Source organism: Gymnoscopelus braueri (genome assembly GCF_963280865.1).
Source record: "Gymnoscopelus braueri genome assembly, chromosome: 17".
NCBI lineage: Eukaryota > Metazoa > Chordata > Actinopteri > Myctophiformes > Myctophidae > Gymnoscopelus > Gymnoscopelus braueri.
This window is the reverse complement of record NC_137617.1, coordinates 43,717,150-43,732,149: the sequence shown is the minus strand read 5'-3', so window position 1 is coordinate 43,732,149 and position 15,000 is coordinate 43,717,150. Positions and strand designations below refer to the sequence as shown.

Genomic DNA, 15,000 nt, shown 5'->3' with positions numbered 1-15,000 from the left:
ACTTACACTGAACATCTAGATGGTATGGTGATGATCTCTGTGATCCATGTTTGTTTGTCCCCTGACAGACGTACTGTCCAGAGTCTGCAGGAGACACATTGTCCTTCACCAGCTGAGGACCAGTGGAGATAGATCTGTTGTCTCTGTACCAGGTGTAGATGTCTACTGGTGGGTTGGCATCACTGCTGTAGGTCAGAGTCACTTTGCTGCCCTCAACAACTTCTCCTGGTGGATCCATTGTTACAGAGGTAATTTCTGGGGGGTCTAGGGAGGAATAAAGATGTATATATTCAAATAACACTATTTACTGGGTGTACAGTAAAGCGCCAGTATTCTTCACTATACTGAACAATAGCAATAATTTATGCTTTGAATAATGTGGTGTGTAACATTACACCAACTTTGGTCAAAATAATCAAACCCTGGACAATAATATAAATCCTTCCCCACCTGTCCCACACACAACTGTTTTGTCTTTTTTCATCTTTTGTATCTTACTTTTGTTTATTATGATTTATTTGTATTTTATTTTCTCCAAACTTTGGTGTATTTTGTGGATCTAATACAATTCAAGCCAATTTGTATCATATCTCCCTCTTTCTCTCTCTATTGTCTCGTTCTAGGTGCAATACAAACTATGATACTATGGACAATACAAACTATGATACTACTACTCCATACCTGTCGGGGGATATGAGTACCCAAAGTATGTGCAGTGTGGGTTATGTGCTGTGCACAGACAGTATATCAGGGATGGAAAGTGCCTTTGTACTTGGTACCTGCAACAGTTCCAACACACACATGCGTGCGTCCTGTCACCGCGTCATGGACCCACAGCGAACACACACACACACACACACACACACACACACACACACACACACACACACACACACACACACATCATTTGATCCTAATTACATTAAATACTCACAGTGAACATCAACAGTGACTTCAGGTGAACTGGCTGTAGCGATGTTGTTCATTGCCCGACAGTAGTATGTTCCACTGTCATTGGGTTGGATGTTAGAGATGGTCTCTATCTTCTTCTGTGCCACTATAGTTCTGTCTTTGTAAATGATGTAACTCTGGATTGGTGGATTTGACCTGCCGCTGCAGGTGAAAGTGACTGAGCTTCCTTTGACAACATCTCCTGGTGGACTTACTGCCAAAAGGACATACCTGGGACGATCTGTTGGTAAAAAAATTATGTCACTTTAAAAGCTCTACATCATTAATGAACCATAGAATTGAATTGAATTGAAACTAGAAAAAGCGCTCCTCGGAGCACAGGTGTCCGCCAGGGCCCTATTTCACGAAAGTTTAATTAAATAAGCCTGGCCTTAAGTCAAATCCAGGCTTGACAAAGTCGGGTCCGTATAGCCTGGTTTATTCCGTTCCATGAACGCCAAGCCAGGCTGAAAAGGAGCGACTTTGTCGAGCTAGGCCTTGTCAAGCCAGGCTGTGTCGAGCCAGGATAATGAAGCCAGGCTTCACGTATTCCTGTAAAAGACCATGAAAGTCGATAGCAGAATCCTTGAACTTGACCAATCATGGAGCCCAAAACCAGAGCAGCGTTCTTCTCTGTAGCTGAATAGCAGCACTGCAGCGCTCATGGAATCATATGAGGAAGTAAAATGTATATTAAGCAATAAAGGAAACACGGCCGCAATAAATAGACCCAGGGAGAAAGCGTGGCCGACAAATTAAATGCACAAGTCGTCCAAAAATATATACAATTTATATACAAGTCCATAAATATATAGTCCATAAATATATAATTCTGTTAGGCTTAAACATGAGGAGTTTAAGTGAATATCTGCGATATCGCCTACTAATCTACTACTATTATATGCGCCATGCATGCAATGTTGAGATTACATGGAATCCATCAATTTATATATCTGCAGTGCCGTCCACGGGGGTCCCTGGGGGTCACCGTTACCCGCGGCGGTAAGGGAAGTCCCGGGGAGTCCCCGTTGCGGTAACGTTACCCGCGACGGTAACGGCCGTTACCATCACGGGTAACGGTGACCCCCATTACCATTGCAGTAATGGGGGTCGCCGTTACCCGCGGGGGTAACGAGGGTCCGGCCGCCAAAAGGTATAGCCTATATATCTTTTCAGGCTTGTAGATATTTGATTTTCCGCATAAGAATTTAATAAGTGTGGGAAAACTCATTGTTTTTCAGATTGACTGCTTAAAGGCAAAACATACATATATAAGTATGTATGTATGTATGTATGTATGTATGTATGTATGTATGTATGTATGTATGTATGTATGTATGTATGTATGTATGTGTATGTCAGATATTTTTTATAATCTAAAAAATATATATATATTATCAAACATCTAAAATATGAACTGTAGTGTTAATAGAGTGACAATGACATATCACATGAGTCATTGTGAAACAATTATGATTCATGGCCACACACTATTTCAGTAATATAATTACATTGATTATATCTTATTGTATTTATTTCATTTTATTTGAATGCAAGGTCATTAAAATGAGTCCATATACAAACATAGGTGTTGAATTAACTGTGGAAAAAGTCATTGGTTTACGATTGGAGTCATTGGACTAACAGCTATTTCCCAAAACGTGAAGAACAAGGCACTGGATTAAGTAAGCTTGGCTGTTAGCCTGCTCCTGACCAGGCTAACTTCACAGCTAAATTGCCATGGTAACTAAGGTAGGCTTGCTTCAATTCTCTTTCGTGAAATCTAGTCATGGAAAACTTAGCCAGGGTGAACTGGCTAAGCTAATCTTCAAGATAAATCAGCTTTCATTAAACCGATTCATCCCTAATCCTGGCTAAATTAAGCCAGGATAGGTGTTAAAGCCAGGCTTTAGCTCTAATTCACCTTTTGTGGAATAGGGCCCAGGTCAGGTATGTTAGTGTGGGCCAGCAATGTTTGGAATTTGCCAATCAGGCTGGCATGTGAAACATCGAACGGATCAGTCTTGATCACTTGACCAAAGAGATAATTTGTAGCGATTTACGTGACGTTTTGACAACATTTGTAGGAGTAATATAAAGAAAATGTTTTGCAAAAATCTGCCTCCTGGTGGCGCTATAATAGGGCAATGTTGAAAGGGTGGTATTTGTTCCTCAACGTATAGTGCAAATATGCGTGCAAAGTTCTATTTCAATACTCCGCTCCGAGGTCTCACTATGGTAGAGCGCCCCCTAGCGTGAACACAGAAGCATTTTCTTGATACACTTCCAGACAAAGTCCATTTGGCTGGATTCTGATTTGCTCCCCTGACCTGGAGGTTCCGCCCTCCCTCTATATAGTCAGGGGGCGGATCTTCACTCGTTCCTTCATTCTTCTTCTCGTCTGAATGCAGAACTAATTTCCTCAGTTTCGCCGAAGGTTTGTTAGCTTAACTATGTTTCAACAGGCTCGACTTCTGTGATCAGAGCAACGCTGCGCCTCTCAGGTCCGTTTCTTACGTCCACCGTCCGCCCACTGCCCGCTGACCCTCTAGGCAATTATAATATAGGATAGGCGACAGTATTGCTAACTAGGAATGAACAATAACAATTCATGATTTGAATAATGTGGTGTCTAACATTACACCAGCTTTGGTCAAAATAATAAAATACTGAATAACATAAATTCTCTCAAAGCACTTATTTATCATCTTTCCCTCTTTCTACATGTCAGTGCAATGACTATGATACTATGGACAATACGTGAACTGTACACACACACACACACACACACACGCACACGCACACGCACACACACACATACACACACACAAAATAATATAACCTAAAAAGTTTAGTTCACTTACACTGAACATCTAGATCGTATGGTGATGATCTCTGTGATCCATGTTTGTTTGTCCCCTGACAGACGTACTGTCCAGAGTCTACAGGAGACACATTGTCCTTCACCAGCTGAGGACCAGTGGAGATAGATCTGCTGCCTATGTACCAGGTGTAGATGTCTACTGGTGGGTTGGCATCACTTCTGCAGGTCATAGTCACTTTGCTGCCCTCAACAACTTCTCCTGGTGGATCCATTGTTAACGAGGTTATTTCTGGGGGGTCTAGGGAGGAATAAAGATTTATATATTCAAATAACACTATTTACTGAGTGTACAGTATATAAGCGTCAGTACTCTTCACTATACTGAACAGTAGCAATAATTCATGCTTTGGATAATGTGGTGTCTAACATTACACCACTTTTGGTCAAAATAATCAAACCCTGGACAATAATATAAATCCTTCCCCACCTGTCCCACACACAACTGTTTTGTCTTTTTTCATCTTTTGTATGTTACTTTTGTTTATTATGATTTATTTTTATTTTATTTTATCCGAACACGAACACACACATATCATTTGATCTTGATTACATTATCTACTCACAGTGAACATCAACAGTGACTTCAGGTGAACTGGCTGTAGCTTTGTTGTTCATTGCCTGACAGTAGTATGTTCCACTGTCACTGGGTTGGATGTTATAGATGGTCTCTATCTTCTTCTGTGCCACTATAGTTCTGTCTTTGAAAATGAAGGAACTCTGGATTGGTGGATTTGATCCACTGCTGCTGCAGGTGAAAGTGACGGAGCTTCCTTTGACAACATCTCCTGGTGGACTTACTGCCAAAAGGACATTCTTGGGACCATCTGTTGGTAAAACATTTATGTAACTTTAAAAGCTCTACATCATTAATGAACCAAAGAATTTAATTTAATTTAAACTAGAAAAAGTGCTCCTCGGAGCACAGGTCTCCGCCAGGTCAGGTAGGTTAGTGTGGGCCAGCAATGTTTGGACTTCGCCAATCAGGCTAGAATGTGAAACATAGGACGGATCGGACGGATCCGTCTTGATCCCTTGACCAAAGAGAAATGTGCGTGCAAAGTTCTATTTCAATACTCTGCTCCGAGGTCTCACTATGGTAGAGCACCCCCTAGCGTGAACACAGAAGCATTTTCTTGATAAACTTCCAGACAAAGTCCATTTGGCTGGATTCTGATTCGCTCCCTTGACCTGGAGGTCCCGCCCTCCGCCTATACAGTCAGGGGGCGGATCGTTCCTTCATTCCTCTTCTCGTCTGAATGCATAACTAATTTCCTCAGTTTCACCGAAGGTTTGTTAGCTTAACTACGTTTCAACAGGCCAGGATCGACTTCTGTGACCGCGAGACACTAACTAATCCAGGTGATTTCTTACCTTTTCCACCGTTAGAACACATTTTTCCGTAATATTCTCGCTCCCAGCGTTTTTATTACGTGTTAGCTGTAATCACTAACTGTTAGCCGTGCTAACTACAGCTTAGCCTAGAAGCACTTGTTAGCACGGAAAGCTAACTGGTGGCTAACACGCGGTAGCTGTTTAGGCTAGCTCACCACTGTTGCTCGGCTAAGCCCCCAGGCTAGCCTTGACTCCACGTGTAGCGGTCCACTAGCTATCAAAGCCAGCTCGACGGAAAACTCATGGTTGGCAGGCCTTCCTCTGAGTTGTCCCAGTCAGGAGTGAATTAGGCCCAGAGCTAAAGTCTCCAACCGTGCCCAAGCCTTAGTCAAAGCCCCAGAGGCCGAGACTAAGAGCATGGCTTCCGGGACCAGGCGGAAAACCCCGTCCACTGCTGCCCCTCTACAAAAGTCCTGCAAACCGACTGTGACCGACTGATGTCAACCACGCAAAAGCGGGGGCTTATAGAAGGAGCAGGCTTCTGTCCGATCTGTGGAGATACAGACATGAAGTTCCTCCGCAAACGGCTCAACAAGTTCCCGTCACGACCTCACCACCACCCCTGGACCCTCCGATGAGGGTCGAGCGATTGGACGGAGGCCACGGCAAGGCCGCTCCGCGCACCATCCCCAGCCTTGAGTTGGGGTGGTCAAAAGGAGACGGTCAACCCACCCTACGATGTGGACCGGGAGGATCACGTCTTCGACCCCCTTAAATGAGGCCATGGAGGAAGATGACGGGGACAACAACATCTCCCTCGACTCCCCAGAGGAGGACAATGAGGACGATGCTATCCCCCCCTCCTACGAAAGGGCCTCCCTGCCGCCCACACAGCGGACATCGACCACTATGCAGTGCTCATCGGCGGAGCCAGGCTTAGAGCTCGACGACTCTAGCATACCCAAGCTACTTCACCGAGCGGCAGTACGCTCGGGCGTGGTGAGGCCCCATCCGTAGGAGAGGGCCCCACCCCAAGCCTCCCTTCTCGATGGCATCGGGGTAGCCAGGACAAAGCGGGCGACAAAGGACCTTATTCCCCTTACGCCCACCATCTTGGAGTCCCTCCGCAAGTCATGGACGAAGCCATACTCCTCACCCATCCCGGCCCTCAAAGGCCTCGAATGTCTGAGGGAGCAAGAAGAGGGGCTAACCAACCATCCCACAGATGGAGGTAGCCTTGGCGGCCCACCTGTTTCCTCCAGGCTCGAGGGGCCTGGCCAGGGGGCCAAATATCTCATTGAGACATGATAGGGCCTTCTGGACCCTCAACCGAAAGGCCTACGCAGTCCTGGGCACGGGGGCACACACTCTGAACTCCTCCGTGCAGCGAGAGAGCCCTACACCAAAGCAGAAGCAGGAGCTTCAATGGCTGAGCGACGAGGCCCATGGCATTCCTGGTAACCACGGAAAGGGCAAAATGGCTGGACCTTTCTCGCCTCTCCGAGGCAGAACGGATCGGCGTCTTGGATCAACCCATGAACCAGGACCGGCTGTTTGGAGACAGACACGGTAGGGTGGACACCCCCCTCTCGGAGTGGGTCATTCGCACGATATCGAGAGGGTACGTTCTACAGTTCGCTGCAAGACCTCCAGGCTTTGCGAAAACACTTTTCTCACAGACTCAGGGCCAGGCAGGTGATGTTTTCTCCCTGTTAGAGAAACGTGCCAAATGAGAAGTACTCCAACACCAGGTGAATGGCGTTTTTTTCTTTCGCTATTTCCTGGTCAAAAAGAAACCCCCTCAAGGTCACTCTGAAAACATGCATGAGAATGACGGGTCTCATGGCCTCGGCCATTTCATTGATACGAATGGGAAGGCTTCACATGAGACCGTTTCAACGGTGGGTGGCGGCCCTTGGTGTTCTCATCCACTGTCTCTATCGCAAGGTCTAGTCACAGCAGAATGTGTGACGCCGCTCAACCACTGGAGGAACCCACAGTTCCTCTCAGTGAGGGTTCTGATGGGCATGATCACCTTCAGGAAGGTAATCACCACGGACGGCAGCCTGCTGGGGTGGGGTGCCACCTATAATGGCAGGGCCGCCAGAGGTTTGTGGTCACACAAGTTACAAACCTGCCACATAAACTATCCAGAATTGTTGCCAGTTTTTCTGGCATTACAGCATTTCCTCCCTTTCCTACAAGGCTGTCATGTACTAGTAACAGGAGGGAGGAACAAAGTCTTGTGTGCTAAACGACTTGGCACACAAACTGCTTATCTGGAGCGAGCCACGATTGCGGTCCCTCAGAGCGTCGCATGTGGCCGGAATCCAGAACCTAGGGGCGGACCTGCTGTCCAGGGGACGGTGTCATTATGGAGAATGGTCACTGCACCCAGACATAGCAGAGCTAATCTGGGCTCGTTTTGGGCGACCTTAGATAGATCTATCCGCCTCACAAGACAACGCAAAATGTTGTCTGTATATTTCAGTGAGGGGGTCAGCCTCCCTGGGTCTAGACGCACAGGCACACCAGTGGCCCAGGGGGTTGGTGTATGCCTTTCCCCCCACTGTCCCTCATAGCTCCCACACTTGCTAGAGTACGGGAGGAGGGGCTGAGTGTGATATTGGTGGCCTCAATCTGGGGTCACTGGCTCTCAGAGATCACACCGCTTTTATACAATAAGCCCTGGCCACTGCCATTACGCAGAGATATGCTGATGCAGGCGGGGGGCAAAATCTTCTGTCCACACCCAGAGAGCCTAGCTCTCTGGGCCTGGCCCGTGAGAGGATGGCTCTGGGCAACTGTGGTTTGCCTGGGTGTATCGTCTCCAGTTATGCGGGTTTGAGCTGGGGTGTGGGGCAACCCACACTTGGCTTCTCAGACCGCCTGAACAGTCGTTCTGTCCTTCCCAGATTAGCGTGCTGCGTCTGGTGCTCAAACTGAATTGCTGATGACCTAGGGTATGTTCAGCATCACAGGTGGACAGGAGACTACACTGTCTCTGCCCAGGACTGGGCTTGAGTATGTGGGTGTACCGATCTTGGACTTATGATCAGATCGGTTGTTGGGGCGGACAAGTCCTACTTTAGTATTTTTTTCCCACTAATTTACAGGCCATTACGTGGTCCACTCAGGTAGTGTTGCATGCCCCAGCAGGTTTGGATCCACGCACTACGGTGGGAGCGGCGAGATCTTGGGCCCTATCTAAGAGGTGTTCTATTCAGGGTGCCGGCGAGTACAGTCCTAGGTGTCTCTTCCAGTCTTGTCATACCTCGAGCTGGTAACTCGAAACTTCAGCATTACAATCAGGGAGTTTATCAAATCTCTCCCATAAGCGGAGTATTGAAATAGAGCTATAGTATACTACCGTAACCCCGGTTCTATGAAATACAAAGCGAGAGGTCTCGCAAAGACCCCCTTCTTCTTTAAGGTAGACGAGAAGAGGAGGTCTTATTCTGAAGGACCTCCAGGTCAGGGGAGCGAATCAGTAGTAACCTATAGTTTCGGCAGTTACCTAAAGTTTCACCACAATCGGACGCCTCGTTCATGATTTGCAGCATTTTGTTCAAAACGGGCCACTCCTGCAAACTTTAGAAGTCAATTTTAGCCAATCAGGATGGAATATGAAGAATAAAACAGATCCGTCTTGATCACATGACTATAGAGTTACTGTGTACGGATTCACGTGAAATTTTGATAAAATCTGAAGGAGTAATATCCAAAAATGTGATTTACATAAGTCGGCCTCCTGGTGGCGCTATAAAAGGCAGATGTGAAAAATGCAGGTCAAAAGTTATTCCTTGGCCTCTAGGAAGTGCGCATACAACGTTTTACACAGATCGGTGCATTTATAGGTAAAAACACAAATTTGCCTGATATAGCGCCACCTCGAGGCTGATTTGAAACATTTCAAGTGGCAATTCTTTCTCGGCCTAGTGGGAATGTGCGTGTGTTCATGATTTGAGGCATTTTGTTCCAAACGGAGCACTCCTGCAAACTTTGGAAGCCATTCTTAGCCAATCATGATGGAATATGAAAAATTGAAAGACTTGTTTTGTTTGATGACTATAGAGATACTGTGTACCGATTTGTGTGATGTTTGGACAAAAAAATGTGTTTTGCAAAAAACGGCCTGACAGGGTGCAAAACTAACTCTCTCGCCATGCCTTTCGGCCTGGTGGAGACAATTAAGTAATCCCACTTGAAGAAAATAATTATGCTGATATTTTGCTGTCTGTAAAAAAAGTATAAAATATATTTAAAAATCCAAACAGTTTAGTTCACTTACACTGAACATCTAGATAGTATGGTGATGATTTCTGTGATCCAAGTGTGTTTTTCACCTGACAGAAGTACTGTCCAGAGTCTGCAGGAGACACATTGTTCTTCACCAGCTGACGACTAGTGGAGATAGATCTGATGTCTCTGTACCAGGTGTAGGAGTCTAATGCTGGGTTGGCATCACTGCTGCAGGTCAGAGTCACTTTTCGGCCCTCAACGACTTCTCCTGGTGGATCCACTGATACTGAGGGTTTTTCTGGAGGGCCTATGGAGGAATAAAAATGTCTACTTTACACTATTGTATTTATAAGGGATGGGCGACAGTATTGAATAATGTGGTGCTAACATTACACCAGCTTTGGTAAAAATAATAAAATACTGGACACTACTCACTTATTTATCATCTTTCCCTCTTTGTCTCTCTCTCTTTTTGTCTCTTTTGTCAAGGAAATTTACAACATGTAATATGAACTAATGTCTATATCACTTTTCGTTCCCCTGTTCCGATCTCATGTGTGTGTGAATCAGCCCTGGCTCATCAGACAGGCTGGCACCTTAAAGGCATTTGCAATTACAGTTAGTCTTTTGTCATCATTTCGATTGATCAGTATCTCAGCATTGCCTGTATGGGTGTGGCAGGAAGGGGAGAGCTAGATGTTTCTGGCCTGGGTGAAACAATAGGAATTAAACCTGCAAGCAGCGATGAACGGGCCCTCGAAGCTCCGACCACGATACAAGTATGTACTGTATGGTAATCATCTGAAAAGTTAGGCTACATAGCTTAAGCAATTACAGCCTGTCCCTATTGGCCTTCTAAGTGCACCTAGCAAGTTTCGTAGGTTTATGGTGGGATCTGGAGTTATGGCTGTTTAAAAACCAGCCAATAGGAACACAGAGGGGGTGTCGCTTAAGCAATTGCAGCCTGGTCGTCTTAGTGCACCTAGCAAGGTTTAGCATGCTGGGAACTGGAGTTATGGCTATTTAAAGCTGTGCCACATAGGCTGCCAATAAAATAAAAAATGGTTTCTATCACAAAAGAGTTCAGAATGGTTGCTTAGCTGTAGAACGTTAAATTGCAAACTGCATGTTGATGTGTTGCAGCTATGTCTAGTTATCTAAAGTATGGCAATAATTATAATCGAATACTATCCTATCCTATTTTATACTTAAGTCATATGTGACCATTTTTGACTGGGAGACTGCCTTCTCGCTGGTGCCCATTCTTCAGGAAAGCAGAAAAAACTCATGAAAATATAGTTTTTATCCAAAATGAGTTAATAGCCCAGGTAGACTCTTCACATACTAGAGTATGCCTGACATAAATGTCAGGGCTTAAATCAACATGTAAAAATAAAATAAATGCATAAACATGTCGCTAAGATATAAAGTTAGAGCTAGCTACTGCTAGCATTTCTAACCAAATCCTCAGTTTCCATCAAAACATTGATAGCCCAGTATACTATTTCTGTTTCAAGTGATGTTTTCTCTACTTAAGAGATTTCACTTGACCTCAGTTCTATCCACAAGTTTCCTAGGGCGTTATGGGCATCACTTCCTGTCGATTTGATCAGGTATCCGTATGTCCCATTATTGTATAAGTGATATTTGAGGACGCCTTGACGGTATTTATTCAAATGTGGCTTAAACATCCACTTGTACAAAAGGATGAACTGATTACAAAGGGGAGAGGTTTTTTCTTTTTTTATGAATATCAAAGTACACTTCATACCTTTTATTGCATTGCTTCAAAATCCTCATTATTTAATGAGTCTGACTCTGGACAGACATGGATGTAAACAAGTGGCGCGGCCAGAAATAGTGGCTGGGTTTGCGCGTGCCAAAATGTTTAATTAATTAAATAAAAATTCATATTTCTGCCTTCAATTTCCTCAAAATATCAAGTCAGGTGTCTTTGAGATTGACAGGTGTCATAATGTCAGTGTTTTGCCTCCAGGCCAATACCGAGGCAGCACAGCACAGTTGACACAGCCATGTCTTTTTTTTACCCGCTGGCTACTTCAAATAATGAGCATTATCTATTATTATTAATAACTACTGTGTAAGAAATAGAAGTATTGGCACAGCGGCTTAAATTAAATCTTGCTAATGATTAATCAAGACAAATAAACAATCTTGTACCTGAGATCACACCAAACCATAAAGCCATTTGCACATTCTTAACCTCCAAACCATTATTATGTTAAACTAGAGGAATCATATTGGAGGTGCACAGTGCCGGAGGTTCCGGCCGCCTGATGACGTACTCTAAAGCTATTCCCGCTCCGACTGGATCAGAAACCCAAAAATAGTATTGATCATAGCACATTCTTATGGGATACACACACACACACACACACACACACACACACACACACACACACACACACACACACACACACACACACACACACACACACGATATCACCAAAAAGACGAAGATCCATTCCATACCTGATGACTTGACCTGTCCGCCGGACTCCACATAGGCCATGATATCCCGGACCCACCTCTGAGTTGGGTCAACACATAACGTCCTATCATTTTTCATTTTGAACCTAGAACAGACAGAGATAGAGAGAAGAATTTCCGTTAACACTTTAGAATAACTATCCGTTATAAGTAGTTAATCGATCATTCATAATCTGTTAGTTAATGAGTTATTAATGACTTGTTAAGCATTTGTTAAGATAGTTAATGATTAATAACAATGCCTTATAACTACTTACAGTAATAGATCATTTACAAACGATTAGTTAATGAGTTATTCTGCCCCACAAAGCCAGAGTGCAGTGACTAAATTTTTGGTCGAAATTGAGTTATAACTATAAACGAACTCCTTGGTGTCTGTTTTATTTTGTGACAAAGTTTCAGAGCTTAATATTGTTTTTTTTTATTAGAGAAAAAGTATTATAAAAATTGCAGTAACTACAAAACCTTAATCAAAACCAAGTTGAACAGTGTCTTATGTTTTTTTATTGGTGTTTGCACTTTCTCCATTTCCGGCCCTTAAATCTACATAAACGTTCATATTTCAAATATAAAGTGCTTACCCCATGGCCACGGATGTTATAATATTGGGGGTTTATATATGGGGGTCTTCTTAGGGACCCCCAAGCTCTTCCTTAGCGCCGCCTATGGAGCGGTTTCAGAAAAGAAACTAGAAAATGTGCTCCTCGGAGCACAAGTCTCCGCCAGCAGACCCGTGCTATTTTAATAGCACGGGTCGTCTTGGTAGAACGGGTCGTCTTGGTAGAATGTGCGTGGTTTTTGGTGTTCTGCAGGGGCGACTGAATATGTAGTGTTTGCATCTAAAGAATGTTCTTCTTGAAGCAATGTGTCATATGGGAGTGGTCGTAATTGACTGGTTTGTTCAAATACTTGTCTGTCTTCTTCATCTTCATTGTTGTCTTGAACAGTTTCAGCAGTTGATTGGTGTGTTTGATCTATATGTCAGTTTTCTCTAGTGCTACATAATGTATTTGATCAAGGTGGCCAATTGTTACAGTATTAAGACTTCGGCCTTGTTGTTGTGGGATCAATTCAACTCTATAGTCCTCTTCTGTGTTACTGTTGTAGATGAGTATGCTTTCTTAGCTTTTGCCTTCTGCGCCTTTGCTTGACCAATGTTAGGTGTTCTCAGAGGGACACACACACGCACGGACGGGTGATTTGGACTTGGATTTGGAAGGTACTGTTCCAATCAAGACTGATTGATCCTGTCTTACCTCACTTCAAAAAGTAAAAACTTTTTGAAGTGACACACCTATTTAAAGGATTTTATTTCGTCATCCGTCCCTCTAGCCAATCAAAGGCATTGGTGTCAACATATTGACACGTGTCACGTGGAGCTTGACCAATGTTAGCTTGGCTAACAATGTTTGCTCACACACGGCGGGACGAAGCGAAAACATATTCTCCACCTACGGCGGAGACAATAAGAAAAAAGTAAAAAAAAAAAAAGGCGTGTCTGTCTGTCTATCTATAAATCGATCTAAATATCTATCTATCTATCTATCTAACTATCTATCTACAGCAATATGTACCGCTTGCCTAAAGCTGCCCCCCCCCCCATACATAATACACTATAAGTCCAGTAATGACAGCCCCGAATTTAAGCTCACAACGCGGTGATCAGCAACACGTTGTTGTGAGCTTGTAGATCTGTAACACTGAATGACACCTTTGTATGATTAATGATGCTTGTTGCATGTAGGAGGTGGGTTAATAATTATGAGAATAAAAGTATAGTTCCAGCTCATTCTGGTCAGTCCATAAATGTTGTATTCAGAATAATAAAAACATTATTATTATTATTGGGTCCTGGGTATGACGTTAAACTGCATCCGGCGTCACCCTTGGGCAAGGTGTAGTACCTATAAGCCCTGGGTAGGTGGAACCCATTAGCCTTGGCTGGCAATTCAGCTTCGGGAGTAAACCCTGCGGAGAAATCCGGAGCCGGAGTCCCGAAGGCAGCTTGTTGTATACAACTTCGTTCTGGCACCTCCTGCGACGCCGCTGATGCCAAACTGTAACGGCTTGCCATCCCTTTGGATCCATCAGTGTCGTGGAGAGGGGGGAAGTGCTGCATGGGCAACAGCCTGTCCTCTTAATTAATTACCCTGCCCAGGCTATCATCCTACGCCCCTTTCCCCACGGTCTGCCTTCCTCATTGGGTGGATGGGGATTAGGAGAAATCCGACAAGCAGACTGAAAACATAGCACCCGGCAACAAAAGAAAAACAAAACAAAAGAGACCAGCTCTAAAACTGGGATGTTGGAACGTACGGACAATGATGACAGGCCTTTCTGAAGACACTAGCGACGCCAGGAAAACAGCCGTCATTAATGATCCAAACCTTTTGAGGGATGTTGAAAATGTAAATAAAAAATGGAAACTGATTCCTCTGTATAAGAAAGCTTAGGGGTCATATCACTGGGGCCAGGTTGGTCACTTATTAGCTGGGGATAGTGCTAACATACTATTAACACACATTTAACAAGTCATTGATAACTCATTACTAATAGTTTATGAGTAATCTATTAACTATCTATAAGGCATGGTTACAACTCCTTAACTAGCTGTTAACAAATATTTAACAAGACATTAATAATTCATTAACTAATGGTTTATAAATGATTTATTAAGTAGTTATAAGACATTGTTATTGATCCTTAACAAACTATTAACACATGCTTAACAAGTCATTAATAAATCAACTAACTAACTAAGAGTTTATGAATGATCTATTAGTTCAAATAGCTAAAGAACTAAATTGTTATTAAAAACTGCTTTACTCTGCATGTGTCTACTGTCTTTTTTATGTAGCTATATTTAGTAACCATGTTTATTAATGTAGTAATCTCAGTAACTCAGAGAGTTTTATTTCCCATATTTGGCTTAATTATTTTTTTATCAATATTCTTGGCCAATATAATATTTCTTTAACCCATTATTCTAAAATAAAAAAATTAACTGATGGCTGACATGTCAGTTGTTTCTTGGTATCTTGACTCTTGTGTGTAAACAGTGCTCTCTGAATGTGAGCATA

The 15,000-nt window shown here is 43.6% G+C and overlaps 1 protein-coding gene across 1 annotated transcript in view; it reads right to left on the bottom strand.

The window, feature by feature from the left end:
* The window catches only part of LOC308104769 (B-cell receptor CD22-like), a 54,014-nt gene that overhangs the window by 23,913 nt on the left and 15,101 nt on the right, over nt 1-15,000 (bottom strand). The window contains exons 3-8 of the mRNA XM_080455291.1: nt 11,903-12,006; nt 9,459-9,716; nt 4,399-4,659; nt 3,816-4,073; nt 935-1,192; nt 7-264 (exon numbers count right to left, since the gene is read on the bottom strand). Coding sequence (XP_080311417.1) covers nt 7-264; nt 935-1,192; nt 3,816-4,073; nt 4,399-4,659; nt 9,459-9,716; nt 11,903-12,006 — 1,397 coding nt within the window. The remainder of the gene's footprint in view (nt 1-6; nt 265-934; nt 1,193-3,815; nt 4,074-4,398; nt 4,660-9,458; nt 9,717-11,902; nt 12,007-15,000) is intronic.